Source organism: Dermacentor silvarum, chromosome 3, assembly GCF_013339745.2.
Source record: "Dermacentor silvarum isolate Dsil-2018 chromosome 3, BIME_Dsil_1.4, whole genome shotgun sequence".
Lineage (NCBI taxonomy): Eukaryota > Metazoa > Arthropoda > Arachnida > Ixodida > Ixodidae > Dermacentor > Dermacentor silvarum.
Genome location: NC_051156.1, coordinates 65200703 through 65225241, shown reverse-complemented (window position 1 = coordinate 65225241; position 24539 = coordinate 65200703). Strand labels below are relative to the sequence as shown.

Sequence of the window (24539 nt, the reverse complement as noted above, 5' to 3'; positions counted from 1 at the left end):
GCACGTCGTAGTGGTGGACTCGGAATAATTCTTCACGGCATGAGGTTCTTTAACGTGTGCGCAAAGCACGCTACACGAGCGTTTTTCACTGCGACCCTATCGGAATGCAGCCGCCGTAGCCCGGATCCCGCTACCGTCCTCGTGCTGCGCAGCGAAACGCCATAGCCGCTGAGCTGCGTCGATGGGTGAAGCCACACTCTCGCTTATCAAGGCGGCCTTCCATCATATCGCACATGCGCCGCTTGACGTTTTACTGCGATAGCAATTATATGGGCACTCACAAGCGCATTTTTGCCGTCGCCGTCGTCACCGCCGTAAGGTTTCTTATGAAGTCCAAAGGCGATAAAACCGTCCCCGCGCGCCGTACGATGCGTGTGCGAGTGAAAGCTTGCGAGGGTGAGCCGGAAACCGCAGCTTAATCTCGCGCACGCGAGAGAGGAAAGCGGCCGGAAGCGCGCGGTCTTCATTGGCTCGCGGGGCACGGGGACGAGGCGACGGAGGCGGGTTTCTGCTCTGGCGGCTGCTGCTGGCGCAGCTGCCGCGCGGGCACTGTATCTTCAAAGCGATCTGCTATGTGGACGAAGTGTGCGCCCGCGAGGTCCTCATCTTCAAAGCGATCTGCGATGGGTACAAAGTGCACGCGAAGAGTGCCGGTAGCTTCGTATGCACTGTTCTTTCGACGTTCGAGTTGCAGCGAGACAAGAGACCGCGCGAAGGTCAATTTGCTCGCTGCTGCAGGCGCGCTTTCTCACTCCAGCGTTTTGACGAGTTTCCGCGGTCATCGAGCGAGATGTGTTCATGTTTACCTGTGCTCGCGTCACACCTTGCTTGTTTATTTAGTTAGTAAGCGAATATTTACAAGTTTATACAGCCGATAAAGCTACTGTCCTTACTTCGCATAGCTGTCTACTAATTTGCTATCGCAATCGATGCTTCGCTTGTCGGGCGAAACTGTAACTTTCTTGAAACCGCGCCGGGTTTCGTGAGCATGGCTGCTACCTGGTTGTTGCCTTTCCGATTAGGCCAACCAATCACAGCGGAGTACGCATGCCGCACGCGGCACTGGGATCCTTGCAACACCAGCCGATGGCGCTCGGCTCCGGGAATCCGCGGTAGCCGCAGCGCCATGCGTGCGGGGGAAAGAAACAATAGAGAACCAGAAAGCTCACCTTCGCGTATCCACGCCTGCACGGTAATGAGGAAGTAAACGCTTTTTACAGATAGAATGGATTCGAATTGCGCTACATACGTATGCAAATTCTGCCTCTGAAACCGTGGTGCGTTCAAAGCGTCCGTCATACTCGCTAGTTGTCAGCAACTGCGCTTAACAGTAAGTTCGGTATAATGTATGTATGCCCGCGTTAATGTGTGTCTGTGTGTTTGCGACCCACACGACACACGAGCGCGCGACACGAAGCATCGCGGTATATCGATGCGAACTCGTTGGATCTGCTGCATTTTTTGTGCAAATACTAAATATTAGGCAACAGGTTTTGCCGCGATTCATTAAGAACCGTTGTTATGCAGTGTGGCTCTCGCAGATTGAAGAGTGATACTTAGTATATTAACTACTGCAGTTACCGTTGTGCTACTCGCTCTGCTAACTACTTTTACTTCTTAAAACGCCGTAAATTGATGAAGCACATCACGCAGACTGTGACAGGTACACCAGTAAAGCACCACAGTGCCGCTCTGTCACTGTGCTTTTTTTGTGCTATTCGATGCAGCGCGCTTTACGAATAACCAGGAACCGTGTAGCTCCAGATATTACTTTTCTAAATACCACCACGTAGTACTATTAAGCGAAGCTTTATAGGCTCACAAGTTTCGATGGCGGTGGTGGTAGTGGTGGTGTCACGCTGAAAAGTGGGCCGATCCTGGTGACTGTGCAGAAAGTGTCCAAGCTCAATGGCACATAACCATGTCATGTGGGCCGATCCTGGTGATAGTGCAGAAAGGTTCCAAGCTCAATGGCACATGCCCCTGTGGGCTCGAGGACCTGTAACGCGCCCTTGAACTACCCTTGTCACACGGAGACACAAAGTCACCAACCCTTCTCCTGCCGAGAAAACGGGAGTAAGCAAAGCGTGTCGTTCGATTCTAGCGTGAGGGCTTCCGAAGCCCGAGCGAAACTCAGCGAAGAGCCGCGGACCCCGAGTTGCAGGTGCGCGATGTTGAGGCCAAACGTCAACGAAGAGCCGCTGACTCTGAGTTTAGGGCAAACGCAGCGGAACGCCTGCAACAGTGTCGTCTTGTCACAAGCATCGCTTACGGCCATTTTCTTGACAGGCGAGGGGCTCTGAATTTTCTTGTCTTAAATGATGCAATCGACGATAGTGTTCATGAGACGAAATCGTGCTTATTTCAAGTTATGAGGCGTCCCACTCACCAGTATGTCAATTTTTCCAAAATACTTGGCTGTCGTCTCTATTACAGCAGCAATATCCTCCTCGACTGTGATATCACCGGGCACCACAAGCACCTGGAAATGACCAGAATATAATGGACTGCGCAAGTGTAGCTACGGCACCGCATTTGGCGCCTAAATTGAATTACAGTCGAATAGGTTTGCCAGGCTCCACTAACGGTACTCTACATTTTAGCATCTATGTGATGCCCTTTAGTACTGCGGTTGGCCTTGAATTTATGCTTCCACCATTTTTCATAAATTAGTGTCCTCGCAAAATGTTTAGGAAAGATTCAATTCAATACATAGAAACGCTTCAATTTTCGGCATCATCTGAACTGTGATTATCGTTATCAGTGTTACTGGATCATTTTATATTTGTTTTTATTTTTTCCACTCTCCTCAGGAATAGTATTCCGTTTCCCGCTCCCAGGCAAACATCTCTGCCTTCCAATAGAAGGCGTCTCTCTCTGTCAAACATTCTGCGAGCAGGTGTGTGAGTTTACAGAGAACTCAGGTCAAATGAAAACTGCATGTGTGGCATGTTTCTCCACTTGCGCCGCACCATCCTCCCGAGGTACCCTCACGAATACCTAATCCACTTAATCTGCACCATTGACTTTATTCCTTGTAAAAATAATCCGACATTCTATATATGGAAAAATGATTGTACAGTTATACATTAAATAAGTATATTGAAGCCCACCAGATCACATTTATTGACAACACTGATTAGACACTGACTATAAAGGGAAATGTAATAAAAGGGGTCAAGGCCGGACTACAAAGCAGTATGCATCGATTATGAAAGGAAGCAAAAAGAATGCTGCCCTAAAGATGAAGAGACAGCCAAGTCCTTGACGCTAGGCGGGACGCTTTCGGAATGCATAAGCACTGCGGCCCTATAAATAGCGGAAGCGTCCCGCGTGGATCTGGTTTAGAGCTGTGTCATTTTAGTGAGAGGTAAAGACAGCTCACCTTGTCTTGGGGAATCCCCTTCGAGCAGCACGCCTCAGCCACGCTTTCCAATGCCTTTTTGTTCCTTGCAGTCAGCGCGAGCCAGCAGCCATGGGAGGCGAAACGTAGAGCCGTGGCTTCCCCGATGCCCGACGAAGCACCTGTCGTGTTAAAGTGAAGACAGCACTATCAGAGTAACGTGCGGCTTAGCTACAAGCTTTTTTATTACCATTATATTACTGAAATGAATTTAGAGTAAGGTGAAAAAGTGCAGAGGCCAGGGCGTTTGACGGTCAAAGTCCGGCAGCTCCTGTACAATGGACACATGGTGGCAAAGCCACATTGACCGATAAGCTGAATCTGCCTTTTGTCAGACAAGCACAGGCTATCGATGTCAGAGCATACAGGAGCTGCCACAGAGCGATGGCTATAGCGACATAATCTTGACGTGATTGAATACGCCACCGCTGTACAGGGGAACCGGGTTTATTCAGTCTGGAGTAGGGTTACCAAACTTTATGTCCATAGGGAACACCAGATGCCTTCCCAGAGTGTCTCTAGGATAGCAAACCGGTTGTGCTGAACCTTCCTGCCTTTCCTTCTCCACTCTTTCCTTCCTTCCTTCTTTCCTTCCTTCCTTCCTTCCTTCCCAGAGTGTCTCGAATACCCGCCCTTCGCCAGCCCCCTACTTTTTACAGCGAAGCTCTCTGTGGCTAGGATCTGGAAAAAAATGTGTCCGGGAAGTTGACAGGCCGATCCTCGTGATTGTGAGGAAAGAGTCCAAGCTCCATGGCACACACCCCTGGGACCTGTAACGCACCCTTGAACTACCCTTGTCAATGAATGGACACACGAGATTGGCGTGCAACAAGAGCGTCGAGTCCCGGGCGGGTGGAGTCGCCATCTTTGCAAAGACCGACTGCATGAGTGCCACCCCGTACGATACGCTGCCAGTCGTAAATGGTGCCACCGCCTCGGATTGTGCGGGCGTTTGTGCCGTTAGGCTAGAATATGGCAGTGCAGTTGCTGCGGTATAGATCCCTCCCGCAACCTCAAAGAGAGAGATCGAAGTCTTTTTGTCTGACGTATTCGGTTGGGTGTCTCTCGACAACAACACATCCATCGTCGTCGCGGGGGAGGTCAACGTTGACATCAGCATACCCGACGGAAGGTCGATCTCATCGTTCATGTTGGAAAGTTTCGGCTTAAAGTGTTGCAATGAGGTGGATGTGCCAACAACACGCAACAGATCGTGCATTGATCTCATATTTAACAAGAATGTGTCTAGAATCGTTGTGCAACCAATTGCAATTTACTATAGCGACCATAAGGTTAAGGGTAGTTCAGAACCCAGCTTTGGAATCCTTGATCAAATTGATCAATATGGTGACTAAGTGAATGAAAGTAAAACCAAAAACAAGACAAATGTAAACAACGAAGTTATGTGTTGTGTCTTTTCAACCATTTAACATAACCACCAAATTAAAAAAAATAAATTATAATTAAACAAAACCAACAGCTTCGCTGGTCTTCCATCTTCACATAGTGGAAGGGCTCTGAATTTTTGCCAACCGATGTGCTTCTCCGTGGTCTCACGATGTCTGTTACGGTCAGTCAATTGAATGGCTTAAAACAAAACAAGTGCTCAAATTATCGAATCAACCAAACAGAGTAATAATACACCCAAGGGCGTAGGGGGTCGGATTCGTTTTGGCCGCACGCGGAAGCCTAAAGTGCTGTTCGCAGAACCCAGTTTAGGAACCCTTCGTCTAAAGGACGACACATATACTGTTCTGTCCTCTAGGTCGTGTTTACCGCAGTCATATCCAACTCAGCGGAACGAAACTGGGACAAGAATGCTTCCGACTTCACATAAGCTGCTCGTCTCGCAACTAAATTTTTATTCAAGATAAAACGCCTTAGTACAACGGAAACTTGTAGAAAACGATTCTATGAAAATCATGTAACAATTATCGAAGAATCAAGATGTGGCCGCACAGACACAACGGCCGAAAGCATATCTCACAGAAGTTGGCCTATCTTACCAAGCTTACGCAAGCAGGAGCTGCTGAGGTTCTAGAGTTCCATTATTGGTAGAGATATTATTGTCTGGGTGATACGATTGTACTCTCATCCGTTGAATACGAATACTATCATTTCTCTTGTTATTTAATTACAATGTCCCGACAGAATGGGTAGGTCATTAGTAACGTAGTACACTCGCATGTGAGTGTACAACACTGCGAGTGTACTATGATAACGTGGGGCGGGTTGGCAGCTTAAAAGTGAGGGTGGGAAAAACAGTGATGATCTAGCGGATGCGTGTTTATATAACGACCCCTCTGGCTTACATATCTTTTGCCGCATGACAGTTTGATCAGGTAATGTACACCAAGTAGGTAGGACACCCATTTAACGCGTTTTTTTTTAATTTTGCCACCAGCATCTTTTTTTTTGTTTTAACCATTGTGGCTGCTTCTTGCGCAGGCCACCAAAGTTCTCTGCCGTTGAAAAGAAAGAAACTTCTCTCTTTCTAGTTTTAATTCATTCCCGTTTCAGCAGGATCGTGGACCCAATTAATTATTGCTTTTCCTTAAAGCTATGTGAAGAGACCATTTATTGGAGCTGCTACAGCCCTACAACCCTTTTCCTTCAGCTTTTACCAATGCAAACACGACAAACACTGAAATGCGTCATAAAATTTTCTCTTCTGTGCTTTTCCATTTTTTGCACCACCATAGTTGTGGTCGTCCACCACCGATGTCATCGGTGTGTGATCGATGACAATTTGGCCACAATTTCGTTCTTCTTATAACTATACCAGCGCGCAAAACGGCGCTGTCACTCAAAACCATATCCGCGACAGCTCTGCTTTGCCGTTCCATGCGTTGCTTTTTCAGTTGCATTCGCCAGGACCGTCGCCTTAGAACTATGCCGCAGTTTAAGAGCCATGGCTATCCGCAACGAGAGACTTTCAAGAGGGTCTCCGCACTACGTGCCAGCCTCATATAAATCATTGGATGTTTAACGTAGAGATGCTGAAGCAACTACTGATCTTGCGCATACAAGATACTCTAGCAACACCGTTAACTGCGGACAGCGATATAACTAGCGAATAAAAGTTCTTGCAGAATTCAATTTTGTGTTTTGCATAACGTGGAGAAACTGTATAAACCCTTCATTACCTGCTGCACCAAATTCCTTCGAAAGCATAACCCTTCGAAAGCAAAAGCCAAAAGCACTGAAAACCGAAAGCAAAAAACAAAAACCCTTCGAAAGCGTATATGCCATTGTTGGAACAAGCGCGACAAAGAAGAGGACGAAGCTCGTGCTTGGGACCACGCGAAAAAGCACCTAACCCACGGAGTCGTTTCACGATTTATACATAATAAACCCTTTTCCTATGGAACGGGAGGCTTGATTTCCTTCAAGTGGTGCCGAAACTCATCGGAACAGCGAACTACATCGATGGTACCCAGGTAATCGCCTTCCTGCCTACCGATTCATCGTACCGACCTTTGGCTGCTCATCGCGGAGTCCAACCATGGAAGCGCTCAAGCTCAAGCGCAAAGCCGAGAGATCGCAGCTAACGCGGCTTATTAACGACATCGAATCAACGCTTAGCCAAGACAGTGTCACGGAAGAGCAGCTTTGCATCCTTAGCGAACGCCTCAATCATCTTTACACCGACTTGAGGGCAACTGACTCCGACATCGTACCTCTGCTCTCTACCACGGAAGCTGAAGCAGAGTTTGATCGGGTTGTCGATTGCAATGATCGAGCCACAGCGACGTCCGCGAAGCTCAAATACCGTATACGTCAGATTCATGAATCACTCAACCGTACGTCATCGTCGACGTCAAACGAACCCGTTCAACGTACGCTACAACCCGGTGTTCATCTTCTGAAGATCCGAAGATCTTGTGCAAGTCCAGGGTGGCCCAAATGAAGGAGACAAGGCTTGCCAGACTCGAACTACTAGCCTGTCTCGTCTCAGCACGAATGTACGAGTACGTGCGTCAAGAGCTATCCGAGGACATTACATCAGTGCAGTTTTGGACTGACTCAATGATAGCACTGTACTGGATTACCGGCGATCCTAAGAGATGGAAAGACTTCATTCGCCATAGGGTAACGGAAATTCAGAGTAAAACGGACGTCACATTGTGGAGACACTGCCCTGGAAAGCAAAATCCTGCTGATTTTTTGACAAGAGAAGTTTCGGCGCGTGAATTGACAACAAACTCAGCCTGATGGACAGGACCCCATTGGATTAATTGTGAAGAGAATGAATGGCCACCACACCGTAGACCGAACTCAACCGATCTTCCACCGAGTGTCACGGAGGAGCGTACTCATCGGGTACCATGCTTGCAAGTCGCCATGCAAGCCAAGCCACCTATTATAGACATTCACAACTACAGCTCTCTTACTCGACTACACCGTGTTACAGCTTGGATACTGCGATTTACCTCGAAGTTGAAGCGGAAAAGTGTGTCCCGGGGAGCCCTGAATGCAGTACAAGCCGGCGAACCATACTGGATAAAGAAGGTTCAAAGCTCAGCCTTTTCTCCCGAAATTGACCGCGTCTCCAAAGGAGTTAAACATATAGGATTCTATACTGCGGGACGTGACATGCTTCCTCGACAGTGGAGTTCTTCGAGTCGCAGGACGCCTACAATACAGTAAGAAATCATACGATGAAAAACATCCAATCGTCTTACTAAAGGACCACTATTACTGCGAGCTCCTCGTCATGCAGCACCATCGGCAACTTCATGCAGAGTTCGGGATACACTTGTACAAATAAGGGAAAGATTTTGGATATTACGAGGACGGCAGCTAATCAAGAAGGTCATCAGAGGATGCATCGTGAGCCAACGCTACAACGTCAAAGCTTCTCCGAAGTGACTGCACCGTTACCACCTGAAAGAGTAATGGCTTCGGAATCCTTTCAAGTAACAGAACTTGATTTCGCCGGTCCCCTCTACGTTAAACATCCAAATGACTACGCCAAAGTGTATATTTGCCTGTTCACGTGCGCCGTGATTAGAGCTGTTCACCTCGAAATAGTAGAAGACATGACCGCCACAAGCTTTCTCAACGCTTTCGACGCTTTGTGTCGCGGCGGGGACTTCCTTCTGTTATATATTCCGACAACGCCTTAGCATTCAAGAAGAGCAAGAGAGAGCTTTCGAGATTGTGGTAGTCATTGAGAAACGAAGAAGTTTGTAACTTCATCGCGAACCATCACATAAAATGGAAATTTATCGCTGATCATGCACCGTGGTGGGGCGGTTTTTACGAGAGACTTATCAGGTCGGTCAAGCTGACGTTGAAGAAGTGCATCGGCAAGGGACATCTTACGGAGAAACAACTACAAACAACTTTAACTGAAGTAGAGGCTGTGATCAATTCCCGGCCAATCACATACGTTTATAGCGACTGTCGAGATCTGGAATCCCTCTCCCCGGCTCACTTTCTCATTGGAAAGCGAATATCTGCACTTGCCGACCTAACACGCGGCGAGATCACAGCCGATGGTCGCCATATACTACCTATGTGGGAACAACGAGAAAAAACTCGAAGAGCTTTCTGGGAACGTTGGTCCAAAGAATACCTCTCGGAGTTAAGAACAATGTCAAGCACAAAGTCAACGACACCGTTCGACAGAATTAAGAAAGGTGACCTCGTCCTTCTACAAGAGCCCAGCAAGCCCCGGCAACTGTGGAGCATTGTTCGAATAGAGGAGCTCCATAAAGGAAGGGATGGCAAGACAAGAACCTGTACCTTGAGACTACCGGGCGGATCTACCGTTAAACGGGTAGTTCAACACCTGTACCCACTGGAATCAAACTTTTTGTGAACTTCTGCGTGCGGGGCAGTTGTTGGAACAAGCGCGACAAAGTAGAGGACGAAGCTCGTGCTTGGGAGCACGCGCAACAGCAGCTAACCCACGGAGTCGTTTCACGGTTTATTCATAATAAACACTTTTCCTATGGAACGGGAGGCTTGATTTCCTTCAGCCATACAGCATTCGCAGCAGTGCACGACCCCATCGACAATGCTACTCTGGAGCTCACTCTACAACCAAAGTTCTACGCGGGGCTCTGCTGAGAGAGATAATCGCTTCGTGTGGCTAAATAGCGCAAGATAACACGTACACGAGGACCAAGAGACAAGACAAGCTCCTGAATTTCGAATTAAGTTTATTGGCCCATGCACATACATAGACAGACTAGCACTATTATCGCGCAAAACCATAAGAAACAACTTTATTCATGACGAGTCTGACGAATCTAGCAAGGATAGATTCTGACGAAAATCATGACGAATCTAGCAAGGATAACGTTTGAGGAAACTACGAAGATGATTGAAAATAAGCATGCTTTCGCTAGATTAACAACTGAGCCTTATCATATTATCAAAGCGGGTGATGAGTGCGTAAGTCAGGCCTTGATGATGTTGGGGGCCGAAGGAGGCGAATGTGCTCGATACGTCATGATTTTCTGTCTTTTGATTTTTTTGCTTCTTACGATTTTTTTTGTCGTGATGAACTTGCCGACATATTTGTGCATGGCGAGTAAAGTCAGCGCTTTGGCTTGTACCTTCTTCTTCGAGTAATTGTTCCCCTGCGCTGCTGAGCGACAAATAAATTTCTACCGACTATAAATGAACTCTAATTGCTTCTGTAAAGAATGTCGGTCTCTCCATCTTGCCAGGTATGTATCCCAACTCAAAGTGCAATGACGCCTCCCAAATAGGGTGCTGCATCGTGTTGATCATTTGCTTGCCGCTTTATGCTTTCAGAAGATTCTCCAGACGTGTCCCTCTACTGACTCGTTTGACAGCGTTGTGGGACTAAGCTGTGTATAATGCGTTCATAAAACTTTCCTGACACGCCACGCGCAATACGTTTAATAGTACGTTCAGAGCACGAGCTATCATATAACTTGAATTGTAAACTGTGTTGCAGATTCAGTGCCTACACGTTAACCAATGTTTACTGTTCGCAATCTTTCTTTGTACAAGGATATCATTGTACAAGTTCGACGGCAATGACGTGCAACAACGTCCACACAGTGGACGGTTTCGCAGTGACCACATACGCAGCAGTGCGAAATGTATTGCTTATTTACCTTCGAAAATCGAAACATAAGTCACAGAAAAGAAATAGTTTGCCGACCCAGAATTCGACTAGTCAAGTCAGACAATTAGAGGCAGCCCAATGAGAACATGAAAAAGGGGTTACCAGCGAATACACAAGAACGCATACACGAGAAAAAAAAAGCGTTAGACACGGGTGGACACAGGACACGCTTTGTCAAGTTCATGCACCAGCTGGCTCGAGCTTGCGCTAATGCACCCCAACGAGAAGGCGCGCAATTCTCATGTATGAAATTAAGTAGCGGCAGCGTTAATCTTAATTGCGTGTCGTCGGCATTGCAACCTAAGCTTTTCGACGGCGTCATTTTGAGGCGCAAGTCGCACAACAAAACGTTTGCAGCGCGCTAGAAAGACCGCGATGATGGCTGCGTCACTGGATAGGTACAAACTGAGAGGGCCATAGACTACTGCTGAAATCTTGCCTTTTTAGATTCGGCGGATTACGCTCTCATTCTACCTAAATACAGTGATTCTGGTTCTCATTCTCTAAAATAATTTCTCATGGTGTCCATTTGCAACTATTTCAAAAGTAACAAAGTGCATTTTACCGAGGCAGCATTTCGGGCTTTTCTTTCTTTAAAGCTTGTCCTGTGTGGGTGGGCGGGTGCAAGTCACGTGGGTGTCCCCCGCACCTTGCACCAAAGTTTAAAAATATGCAAGTGCCACGTAGCTCGACAACATAAAGGTGCTTCTAGCGGCCAGTCGCGCAGCAATCGTTGCAGAAAATATTACTTCCACAAAAACATTACTTGCAGAAAAAATTGAAATGCATAAGTGACTAATCAACCAACATTCACTAATGAAGTTGTTAACAAAGCACCTTATCGTTCATATTACAATTTACGAATTCCAGCCGCGGAGTTCGCAAGGGGCATCCACTTGGAACGAATTCTCAAAATGACACCACTTTCGAGAAATGAATTCCCCAATTTGCGTCGGCGTTCCAGTTACTTTCTTAATAAAACGTCGTTTGAATTACAAAATTAACTATAATAGTTAATATTAGTTCCCTATATTAACTAGTTCATATCAAATAGCAATATCAGGTAAGATACCATATATATATATATATATATATATATATATATAATGAATTATTTAATTTATTTATTTATCAGTTTATGCACTTATATATGACCCGTCCCGGCGGTTTAGCGGCAATGGTGTTGCGCTGCTAAACACGAGGTCACGGGTTCATTTCCCGGCCGGGGCGGCCGCTTTTCAATGGGGGCGAACTGCAAGAACGCCCATGTCCCGTGCATCAGGGGCTTGTTAATAATCCCTTGTTGGTCCAAATTAATCTACAGTCCCCCACTACGGCATGCACGTAAAACCCAGAATTCTATTAAATGTACTTAAATATTTTCGTGCCAGGCCACTGATGCCACTTACATAACTTAAATACGAGACTAACTCCTAAAATCGCGTGTGCGGTTTCGGATTCCCATGTATGCTTTACGTGAACCCTGAAGCGGAATTTCAAAGCTGCAGGGAATACAGAGCCGTGTGGTTGTGCAACTTGTGAACATCTCGCTCGTAGGTCAACAACTAGGAGGCATGCTCCCGCTTTCATTTTATTATGAATTCCTTTAGGTTTTGTAATGAGGCATACAGTTAACAATATATCCGTTGTTGACTTCATCCCGCGATCAACGCGTTTTTAAGAACGTACTGACCTCTCGACCCTGTTCTTCTGCAAGCGCACGCACCATGCACTGCGCAATGGTTCCTCGGGCACATAAATGTAATGGGCTGTTGAGTATCAAGTTATTGCCTTACCACAATTGAACACACGGTCTTCTTTTTGGTTCGCTAGAATAAAGGTAGGTTCACGTCATCGTCGATTCGGTCGAAAAACTCCCGGATACTGCTAGACTGCTGACCTGTAACACCACAGCGGACGCCGGTTCTTGGTAGCAATCCACAATGTGCCCCTGCCATAAAACTCACTCGCGGCGTTTGCGGCCATGTTTTTAAAGACTTCGTGTGCTCCTACGTATAATTCTCGCCTTCTCGACGGCTGCTATTCGGCGCGTAGCTGTCACGACTGTTACACTGGTGCTTTCTGTCTCATCGGGCGAGCTTTTATTGCTATATGCTCGCGGACAACTTCCAGTGGCAATCAAGGAAAAGATAGAGGAGCGGCGCTTTTTCCCATGTTACTGCGCAAAGTATCATGGCAGCATTTGAAAGCGATTTCGCTTTCTTGGAGCAGGTACTGGAATCAGCGTCCCCTCCACGTGCGATGGTTTAGCACTTGTTTAAAGGGGGGCAATAATTGAAAAGTTGGTAGAACTTTGAACTGAGTTGTGTATTTGAAACCATATTTTAGATTAAGTATGTTGTTATTGGCTTCTGTTTTTCACATAATTAATACGAATGTCGCTAGGCGCGAGGGTCATTGTTTGCAAGAATAACAAGAAAAATGTTTGTACATGTGGTATTACAAAGCAATATTTGTGCAAGTTCATTAGTGTAGTAAAAATGGGAATAACAAACGCTTTCTTACAGCAAAGCTAGAGGTCCCGCTATCTTTCAGCGTGCCTAGTTTGAAAGACTGAGGCCAAACGGCCTACTTATGACGCTATTTTTGAAGGTTTCAGATTTCTTGGAGAAGTTTTATTGCCGTGGCCACTGGAAGCCGATCTGGATCAAGTTTTTTTTTTCTGAAAAGGCAGTTGGACGTATCATGTGTGGCGGAAATGTAGCATCCGCAATTAACATGTTCAGCTTGCGGATAAAGTTATGCCAGAAATAGTGACCCGATGAGAACAATCGTTGACACTACTTCTACATAAACAATAGCGAATGCGCAGTAAATACAAAGTGCTCTGCGACGGATGGTCAATAGATTAGATGGAATTTTGATGGCAAGTATTCATCACGCATTTTTTCACGCTCTTCGTAATTGTGCTCGAGGTAAAATTGAAAAGACGAATCGTGCGAGGGGATTCTGACGGCAGGCCATGTTACCTGCTCGTCACCAAACGTTCGCGTATGGAAACACACCCCTACGGCTCAGTAATTAATGTGGAAATAGGACGGAACAGGGGAGGAAGGAACCACACGGTGACACTTGCACCAGCTGGGAGCGCATCAGGTGACTGGTTGTTGATAAGCACAGCCGAGAACAGATTTTTCGCAACTGTTTTATACAGTTGAGAAATTTCTAACCAAGGTTCAGCTGCTAGTGTTCATAGTACTAACACGCGTACATTGGTTATCCTTTTCCCGGGGACCGCTGTTACTCCTGCTAACAACTGTTAATGTTATCGCTCGGTGCGAGGCACTCGACTGTATCAGACCATTCTCGATTGTTGTAGCCGATTCCATCTGTTGCGTATGTTGTCGCCGAACCTTGTAATCAGAGGACGTATTCACGGATGGTCACTTTCGGTGATATCACTTTCAGTGCGCGCATATTGGTGTGTTGAGCGACACCGGATTAACTGATTGGCTATTATTGCCGTGCATTATGGAAGGCAAAAGAGCACCAATGATTACGCTGGAATTATCGACGAGTCACATCGACGTGACTGGCCCGTAGATCTGATTTTGACGATCCAAGAAGGACGGACATTTGGCGCTCCTCCGACCACTGCCCTCTTTGGTATCACTGCAATGTAGCGAGCCATGTCTACCGCCTAGACGTGGCGTCCAGAGCACTGTCCAGACAGCAAGAAATAACGCCGAATAGGAGTCTCAGTCCACCTTTCTAGAGGGTACTTGAAGATCAATATTGCCACCTAACGCAGAAGCAACCTGACACATGGAAACCATCGTCGAGAGCGACCAATACCTACTACTCGGCCGAGAAATCGGCGCCGTAAGGAGAATCTTGCAATTGCGCCGAGGAAAAACGCAGGTAATGGACTAACTTCAGCCAGAAACATAAAGATTTCAACAGAAGGCATGAAGATCGTATATATGAAAGAAAATGCAGCACTCATGCAGCGATGCGTTTGCCCTCCGGTTTTTAGCGAAACTGCAACAATGGTCTGTGTCCCTGAGCCATGGCAACCTTCAATAATAATCCTAGTCGTCATAAGGCATAAAAAAGAACGGCTGAATAGCCTCCTGCAGCAAAAAAAGGGACTGCTTCTCCTTTTCGTAAATAATTCACAAACATCAGTTGAAAATAATGGCATAAGAACTGAACAATGCGCTCAACCACAACATTAGAGTCCCTACCAAGTTTCGGCGTGGGAACAAGAGCATATAAAGCAACAAGTCGAGGAAGTACTGCGTGACGAAATCAACCAGTCAACAAAAAGCCCCGTGGGCGTCTCCTGTTGTGTTAGCAAAAAAGAAGGATGGAAGTCTCTGATTTTACATCGATTGTTGTCGCGTAAACAGTCACGAAGAAAGACGTATATCCTCCACCACTGGTAGAAGACGTACTGGACAAGCTTTGCAATACAAGGTATTTCTCCTCAATGGCAGCCAAGACTGGCTACTGGCATAGCGAAGTCGACTGGGACCAAGAACAAAACACCTTTGTTACGCCGGACGGCCTCTTAAAATTCAAAGTCATGTTGTTCGGCTTTTGCTCGGAACCTGAAACATTCCAGCCTGCGATGGACGTGGAGCCGGCCGGCTTAAAGTGGCGAAATTGTCTCATCTTCTTGGATGACATTGCTGTCTTTTCCGCAAACTTCTATGATCATCTGAGAACATTCTAGCCCCTGATTGACATGGTGCCTGTGGGCCTAAAATGGAAGACGTGTGTCATTTACTCGGATGACACTATCGTACTTTCCGAACGTTTCGATGATCATCTCAGGCTACATGGAACTGCACCCGGACTCATTCTGAAACCGCGACAGTGGCGGTTCGAGTACGAAAATCTGCTGTTCCTATGCCACGTCATCAGCACGTCTGGAGTCCTTGCTGATCCGCAGAAGACATCTGCCACCGCCGAATTTTCGCAAACTGCTGACAATAAGGCAATACGCAAATTTTCTGGTCTGTGCGCTCATTACAGGCGCTTTGCAAAATATGTGTCATGCATTGCCGAGTAACTGACTAATCTGGCGAAGTGAGACGTGGAGTTAACGTGTGATTTGTCGCCGAAAGCAGCATTTCAGTATCTCAAAAGACGCCTGCAGTCACCGCCGGCACTAGCACACTTCGACGAAGACGCGGATGCCGAAGTCCACAGTGACGCAAGCAGCGTAAGCCTCAGCGCCATGCTTGTCAAAGGAAAGGCGGACTTGAAAGAGTCACACCTTACGCTTAGTCGGTTGCTATCAAAAGCACAAGCTAATTATTCTGCCATGGACATAGAATGTGTTGCAAACAATGGGGCTATGGCGAAATTTCACCTTCGCTATATGGCAGTCCATCCAAAGTCGTAAAAGACCATCACACATTGCGTTGGATAGCAAAGTTAAAGAAACCTTCAAGACGCCTAGGCCAGTGGATCTTCAGATGGCACGAGTTTGTCGTCAGCGGCATTTACAAGTGTGGACAGAAATACACTGATTCCGACAGCCTGTCTCGCGCCCCCATCGACCCACCACAGCAAGTAGACGAATAAAAGGACGCCTTCCTACAGGAACAAGAATCGCTGACTAGCAGACCCGGACATAAGTAGTCTTGCTGAGTACTTGGCAGATAAAAGCGACTGCCTCAAGAATATTTAGAGGCGGATTGTGCTTGTTTTGCTTGCAAAAGGGCGTTCTGGTTAAGGAGAACTTTTCTGCAGTATGCGCAAACTGCTTTCACGTTGTGCCATTAGCACTGCGGTCAAAGGTTGTCCACGTCCTCAATGATGATCCGACCACTGGGCAGCTGGGGATTACCCAGTACCTCCACCAGATGTATCACTGACCGCGCCTCACCGCCGACGTTGCTCACTATGTCAAGACGTACCGAGACAGAAGTAGAGCTCCAAGTCGGGCTAGTTGGTTGACATGCATGGTATATTTTAACCGCGCTAACGCACGCAGAAACAACAGTTCAGTTGCGAGTCTGCGCACGTCTTGTCTGCCTCGACCTTGTCCGTGTGGGTTAGCGCAGTTAAAATATACCGTACCCAGACAGTCACCGACGCAGGACGCCACTGACAAGGCCAGCGGGATTGCTACAGTCAGTCGAGCCACCTTGCCGACCGTTCCATCGGATGGGTATGGACTTATTGGGGCCATTGCCTACGTCAACATCTGGGAATAAGTGGATCGTCGTGGCTGCCCACTACGATTCCCCACTATGCCAAAATGAAAGCCCTGCCCGAAGCTGGTGTGACGCATGTGGCGAAATTCTTCGTCGAGAACATCCTAGCTGATACGACATGGAGCCCCAGGCCTCCTCATCACCGCCAGAGGAGTGGCTTTTACACCGGAGCTTAAGCAAGTGACCCGGCAGTACAGCCAGAGAACTGAAAGAAGTGACCGGAGGATAAGCGCTTACTACCCGCAGATGAACGGTCGTACAGTACGCGAAAGTAAGACCCTTGCCAACGTGTTGACAATGTACACCTTTGCTATCTTTAATACTATCGCGCGAGCATCAACTGCACGACGTGTCATCGGCTTTGTAACGACGAGGGGCACTCCTGAAGCGAACAACGCAGCAAATAAAATTCGAACTGGAAATTGCCTTGCGCGCCCGCGCACCCTCTCGCCTCTACAGCGACCGCTGCCATGCCATGCGCTCGACACTCGCGCTATATTATTAAAAAATTGCAAACGTGTACGTCAACGTCGAGCACAATAAAGAAACAACGCAGATAATGCCCTTCAAGCTGGTTTACGGAAGGAGCGTGGCTCAAACACTTGATGTCATGCTACCGAATGTCAGCGACGAAGACAACTGCGACGTCGCCGCCTAGCTCCAAAGTGCCGAAGAAGCTGACATTAAGAATTAGCAAAAGGCGGAACACCGACACTACGACATTTGACGACATTATGTAGAATACCGGCCTGGAGACTGTGCTTGGGTTTGGACCCTGATATGCCAACGTGGACCGAGTGAGCAGCTACTTCGACGTTATTTCGGACCGTACTAGATCATCCGACATATTGACACATTGGACTATGAGGTCGCGCCGGACGGCATTTTGCAATAATAGTGGCGCCGTGCACAGGCCAGAACTCGTCAATGTAGTGCGCGTTATTCTGTTCTACGGACGTTAACTAACTCTGGAAACTTGCTTTCTTAATTACTGTGTTCGTTTTCTTTATTAGTCTCATGTCCTGTTTGCAGCATTGGGACGATGCTTTTTTAAGAAGGGGGCATTTACACTTGTACTTTGTTTACCCTTTTTAAGTTATATATATATATATATATATATATATATATATATAATGTTAACTCATATATGCTTCTCAATGTCCCCCTTCAAATAATATTAACGTTTTTGTGGCTGATCGACTCCTTTTTTGCTGTCTGAAAAGTCTCCTAAACTAAGCCTTACTGAATAAATTGATTATACTCTAAAAACATGATTTTAAGGTTCTCTCATGAAAATTAGTTTAGATATAGCAGCGTGAATGAGCATCTCATCCAATAAAATACCTTTGCTTATACTGACGGTCATGCAGTATTGAAATAAACGTACTGCTCAATTATAGTAGCTGGGCGTCACCGTCACTAGGAATCTTAATTGCACAAAGCACATAAATAGCATACCTGGATCCACTCAACACGAAGTTTTTGTCATAAAACATAAACTAAAAGATGCTGCGGCTATATATATATATATATATATATATATATATATATATTCATTCAGGAAGTACCTTTACCTGTTGCTAACTTGTAAGTAGCTAACTGGTCAAGTTATCGCTCAGATCAAGGCGCGCGCTCGTGTGCATCAGAACATTCTCGATCGTTCTCGCCCATACCTTTTGTTGACTATGCTGTCGGCCAACCTTGCAATCATATTGCATGCCCTACCGATATAATGTTGTACATTTCGGAAGGCACGAGTGCACCAGCCATTACGTTGGAATTATCGACGAGTCATGTAGAAATAGTCAACGCGTCTGACGCGTAGGTCAGATTACGACGATCGACGCATATGATCATCACTGTTGTTCTTCCCGCGTATAACTTGTTTTTGGGAGCATAGGTTGGTTCAATAAACTAAGTTTTGCGTCTCGCCGCTGTGCCAGTCTGATGGGCAAGCGTCACGACAACATGAAAATTAATTATTTTATATTAAAATTGTTTAAATTATGGGGTCTTACGAGCCAAAACCACGATCTGATTATGAAGCACGCCGCAGAGGGGGACTCCAGAATTTTGGACCACCTCTGGTTCTTTAACGTGCACCTAAATCTAAGTACACGGGTGTTTTCGCATTTCGCCCCCGTCGAAATGCGGCCGCCATGGCCGGGATTGAACATGAAAATTCTAAAGCTCTCTAGCATAAACACTGGCTGGTTACGTTTCTGTCATCCATGCAGGATGACAGCGTCCGCTTGGGCGTCAGTAATAGATTACTTTGTCAGCTTGTGTTCGCAAGAGAGCACTATAGAGAGGTATTTAAGAGATAACTAGGAATGAAAAATGGAAGCCCCCTTTTTAAAGAAAGATAGTTGAACGCGAAGCTTCAGGGCGTGGAGTCGTACGTTATAAACTCAATACCGTCAACGTTTTTCCCTTCAAAATAATTGTTTTTTTACATTAATTTCTTTATAGCGATTAGGCTGTTAAAGAATGTACGTCAACGCTTGCCCATCTTTCAGCTCATCTTCGCCGAAGTGCAGATATCCAAAGGTCATCCATCATAGGATGTGCATGCATTTCTTATAGTTTAAATGCTTATAGATCGTTCACCTTCGAAGAACGCCGGGCCTTTTCTGCGAAAATTGCCATCTCGGCTACACATGGTATTTAAAAAATTGCCTATCCACGCGCACGCTATTTGGCACCGTGTAACAGTTTGTCTAAGATAGACTTGTTGTCGGTAATTTTAACTTTTTTTTCCATTCAAAAACAGTCCCCAGCAGACTGCAATGATAACTTTTAGGATATATTTTAATTATGTGTTTGTACCCATGGGTAACTTTGACAAAAAGAACCTTTTATAATATGGAGCGCATTGAGAAAAAAAAAAAAAGCCACGCCTGCCTCCCCGTTGTGTCCAGGCATCACAGGTCGCCCTTTAGCGTCTAGACTAGGAGTGCACAATAAATGTTCGGTGCCCGCCACGGTAGCTTAGTGGCTAAGGCTTTGAGCTGCTAAGTTCGAGGCCATGGTTTCGAACACAGTTGTAGGGCGTGGATTCTGGTGGTGGCGGAAAGGAGAAATGCTGACGTACCGTGCATCGGGTGGATTTCAAATAAATCCGACTGGCCAAAATTAATCCGGAGCCCCGCCACCACCCGCCCCCCACAATTTGGCGTGCCTCATATTAGGAATGGAGTTAGGTTGCACGGACGTCATCGTGGACGCCATATTTGGGAACTAGCAGGTCGAGAAGCGGCGTAATCAAGAACTATGGCAGCATCACATCAAAGACAGGAGCGTCTTGCGTCAAACGTCAGAGCGATAACAGTCACGCACCGGTGAAAAACAAGCGCCGTCAAAAATTAACACAGTGTGTGCGTGATAATGCGTGGCACTGACGTCATCGTAGTCGCCATCTTTGGGTACCAGCGCGGTGAGAGATGGCTCCGTGACGTCACATGAAACGTAACAACCCAGAACTTAATTTTTAGACAATTTTGCGGTCGATAAAAACACACGGCAAAGTTCGTACAAACTGTAAAATACGTACCCGTTATCACGGCCACTTTTCCACTCAGGTCTGGCATTGTGCGTACAATTGCAGGCAGGCAGGCCGCGAGTGGAATGCGCTCGCGCAGCGAAGTGTTCGGCGCAGCCTTGCGGGCGGCAACTGATCCCCACCGCATCGGCAAAAATCCGCCGTGCAGCCGGCGCAATCTCCGCCCCTTCCTCCTTTCCTAAGCGCGTCGTAGTGAAACGCATCGTCGCGCTGCGAATGTAGTTGTCGCCACAATATCAGTGTTTAACGTAGGAAGGTGGCCGATACCCTCGCATTTAATCACTGCTGTCGTAAAGTTCCCATTGCGTGCCTCAGTCATGCGGGTGATGGACAGGACTAGGGTTCTGCGTTTGCACTCGCACGCGTTCTATGCAGCGTAGCGCGCTCCTCTCGCACTCTTGTAACATCCGCTTGATGTACGCCACACCGTGCTGGTGGTCATGTAGATCGACAAGATCGATAAACGCTGTTTCTTCCTCTGCAGAGGCCTTTCAACAGCCATCGTTGATGTTTAATGGTGCTTTTTTAACGATCGCACTGCGACGAGAGGCGTCGTGAGTTCATCTGATGATGAAAATGATTTCCTTCAAAGATGGCACGAACACATTGTGGGAGATCCTGAATCGGGTGCTATACCAAAAAGCTAAACAACGGTACCAAGAAAACTGACAAATCAAGTAAGGCGTAATACATAGTCAACATTCCAAAGAAGAACAAAATAAGTCAGCAAGACAACATTTAAAGAAAAGGAAAACTGTCGTAAACGGTTTCGCATAGACTTAGGACTCAACAAGCAGTCTTTCGAAATTTTTTGCTATTTCAATTTGATAAACAAGAACTAAAGCGTAGCGATATGAAAGTGTTTTCATAGCACCAAACTATTTCTTATTTCCTAAACATACCTAAAGCTCTGGACGAGGTATCCTAGTTTTTGTTCAAACGCATTCACTCTAAACACTAGGGAGAGTATCGCAGGAGTGAAGGGGTCGATTTACTCTTCAAGGCATTATTTTACTCTCGAAAAATGTCGGCTGCAGTGAAATGCATTGTTCACTCTATCCGCAGCGAGAGAGTGAGATGTTATTTGTAGTCTGCCTTTCTGAAAGATAGTAGAAAGCCCGTTCTTTTCTTCCGGCAAAACGGAGCAAAACGTAGTATATACTGCTGCTTAAACTGCGTGAGGCTGGTCCCGAACATGGTGATGTATCGCTCACGCACGCAGAGCAAAGCACACACCGTTTTTCTTGTAAGAGAACAGGCATCCAGAGCGCAAACGAGTGCGGAGATCAGCGTACTACTTTTTAATTCGAAGTTCCTCCACCGCGCGCCCGCACAACATCGCGGAACAATAAAGCACCGGAGAAAGACGATCCGTTCAGCGGGCAGGCCATCCAAGAAAGATCTTTTGTGAGCCATCTTTCGCCGCCGCGAAAAAAGGACAATCATTCATCGTTGGTTGGATTGAATAACAAATCCTCCACGTAAGTGAACTCTAACTTACGTTGTGTGTACATTCGGCGTATATCGCCAGGCATTTACCGCGAAGGTTAGCCGCCGCTATTGCCAACCAACTAGGTATGCGTGCTGCGTCGTCCGATGTCAATCGAAAAAGACAATCGTCGCGATGACTGTATCTGATTTTATCACATGCCGCTATACGAAAGAGCTTTGAAAATTGCAAACGCTGAGTGAACCATGGTGTGTTGAATAAGGAGTGAGGCGCGGCGTCGCAAAAAAAGGTTTGTTCCCCATCCCATGATTCAACGCCCATGAGGAGTGCTGAGCGTGCATCTTATGTGCTTGAATTTATTCAATTTGGCAGTCTACTGTGTGCGGAGCGCTGTTTAACTAAAGAGTTACATAACAAAAGGCGTCAACTTGCTGGCACCATGCTTTCGTTATATTAAGGCGCGCGCTTGATCGTGTTTTTCGCCCATGGATAATCTGCGGCCACTGAAGTTACGTGCAGCGCTAGTGCCCGTTAGAAACTGGCCGCAGACGTACAGCTTCACGTTGCACACTGCATTTGGCGCGTAATCGTGAACTGCCTGAAAACGCATTGAGAATTGATGTTTTGGCCTGAATAAGACTGACTTTTTATTTTGCTCATGTATGAAAATGGTGTGAATTTATGTCTGATTTTGTGTTTTGTGTTGCGGTTTTCGAGCACGGTGCGAATGTGAACGGGCGCTTATGTGTAAGAACTCGGTGACTGGTGAAGCAGCAAGTTATGCACCGCAATCGAATATAACGGCTACTGTTGTAGGATTACAGTGACAGGGGCAATCTGAATTGTTGCTATTCGCTCGGCCTCCACGTTCACTGTTTTCGATATCCTTGCGCATTTGCTGGTATGAATTGGCACTTAAGAATTATGTCGTACGAACGGCTAAATCAACCTTCCTCGGCGGGTTCCAAGCGTAAGTTGTGTATTTTTGCTATCGCAGGGCAGATTGAAATGCATTTACCGCCTTGATATTTTAGTGGAGAAATAAACTATCAAAGAAAATGTTGCCCTGCATGTTACAAGTCTGTCATACACAAACTAAGAGTTGGTTTAATAAACTAATAACGTTGGTCTAACTGAAGCTTTTACATGCCTTCAAGAATGTAAAATGCTAGATTTCAAACGGCGGCAAGGGTCGAGTCTGTCAAAAATGAACCCCACTGCGTACCTTATGAGTTAAAATAAGTTCATTTCTTTCAGAAAGCTTAGATGCAGGCCGCAGTGAACTGTTCCTTTTGGGTCTTGAAATGTGGGTAAGCTTGCCCTAGCAAGCATTGCTACCCCTTCTTATAATCACATCCAGTAATGTCCAATGAACTAGACCATATTTTCATGTCTACTGCAAATATGATCCTTAAATTATGGCTTGAGCAGTGGCATAACCAGAGGGGGGCACACTGGGCACGTGCCTAGGATGTGTCCCAAGTGGTGTTTGTGACACGTTTGAGTTCGTGAATACGCTGTTCGTCATACGTCATTTTAGTTTGTCAATACGTCGTTGCGCTGTTTGCTTTTTGGTAGGCTACAAAAAAGCTACATGCACCACTGTACACAGTTAAATGACTGCAGATATGAGTATTTAATAATCTAATGCAGCTTCAAGTGCAGCATAAGCAGAGTATACAGAATTCGGTTTCATAAGTTTGACGGGTTTTTTTAAAGGCGGTTGAACTCGTTACCATGTCATCTCCCCTTATTCTTCTAGCACCACATTTGCGTTATTGTTGGCCACGTCTGTGCGACGAGTGCAGTCTTTATACTTAACTACACTCGGTGTGTTCCCTTTACTTTGGCGGCTGATTTCTTTTGTTTTAGATAAACCAAAGCGGCAGAATTATCTTTGGGAATTATATTTGTTGATGACGTCAGAAATGAGATGCACACCATACCACCACTGCCCCTTATCCATCCATACACAAGCTCTCTCCCCTAGACAGGATGCATTTGTGAAGTGTGCCAACAATGACTAACATTCTATTTTTGTATAAGTTTGTAACATTGGTGCTGGACTGAGGCCTAACGGAGGGTTTTCTTTTTTTTAAATCTAAAAATTCAAGTTGGTTTGGCAGTTGACTAATGCAGTCAATTAGATGTTTCACATGTATTAGAGTAGAAATACTATGTGCTAAGGCTTATTTTTATTGCAATTACCTTTTTCCTTGTCTGTCTTTACGTGGTTTCACAATATTTCCTCGTGTTCATTTCTGCCCACAATATTTTTCAGGCACCCATTTTATATAACTCAAGAAGGCAGCTGCAAGGACAAAATGGTGTCAAGGAGTCACTTCAGCTCGACTCCACATGGTGCAGAGGAGCGCACACCAAAGCATCAGAATACGTTGCCATGCAATTTGGACGAGAAAACAAAAAGGTTGGTATACTGGGTGCACCACGTAACAAATGGCACGAAAACTTTCAAAAGACAGTATGTCACACAAACATGAAAGTTCTGATATGTTCTTGGCAGCCTCCTTGACTTAATAATTTTATTGCGATAGCAATTATATGGACACTCAAAAGCAGATTTCTGCCGTCGGCGTCGCCGTCGCCGTCGCCGTGAGGTTCCGTATGACGTCATTTGGAGAAGAAATCGTCGCCGTGCGCCGAACGCTGTATGTGCGAGTGAAAGGGCGCGAGGGGCGCGTCTTTCACGGGGAGTGAACGCACGGCGGAGAACAAACGCGCGTTCCGCGCCGTGCTCGCTTAAGGGCTGCAGAAGTAGGCGTCTCTTTTCTCCTTTACAATCACCATATATGTAGAGCAAA

At 46.3% G+C, this 24539-nt stretch overlaps 1 protein-coding gene across 1 annotated transcript in view; it reads right to left on the bottom strand.

The window, feature by feature from the left end:
• LOC119445472 (glucose 1-dehydrogenase 1-like) overlaps positions 1 to 20364 on the bottom strand; it is a 56162-nt gene extending 35798 nt beyond the window's left edge. Inside the window, exons 1-3 of the mRNA XM_037709754.2 lie at positions 20259 to 20364; positions 3386 to 3525; positions 2390 to 2482 (exon numbers count right to left, since the gene is read on the bottom strand). Of these exons, the coding sequence (XP_037565682.2) occupies positions 2390 to 2482; positions 3386 to 3525; positions 20259 to 20295 (270 nt within the window). The 5' untranslated portion in view covers positions 20296 to 20364. The remainder of the gene's footprint in view (positions 1 to 2389; positions 2483 to 3385; positions 3526 to 20258) is intronic.
• Positions 20365 to 24539: the final 4175 nt, after the last annotated feature.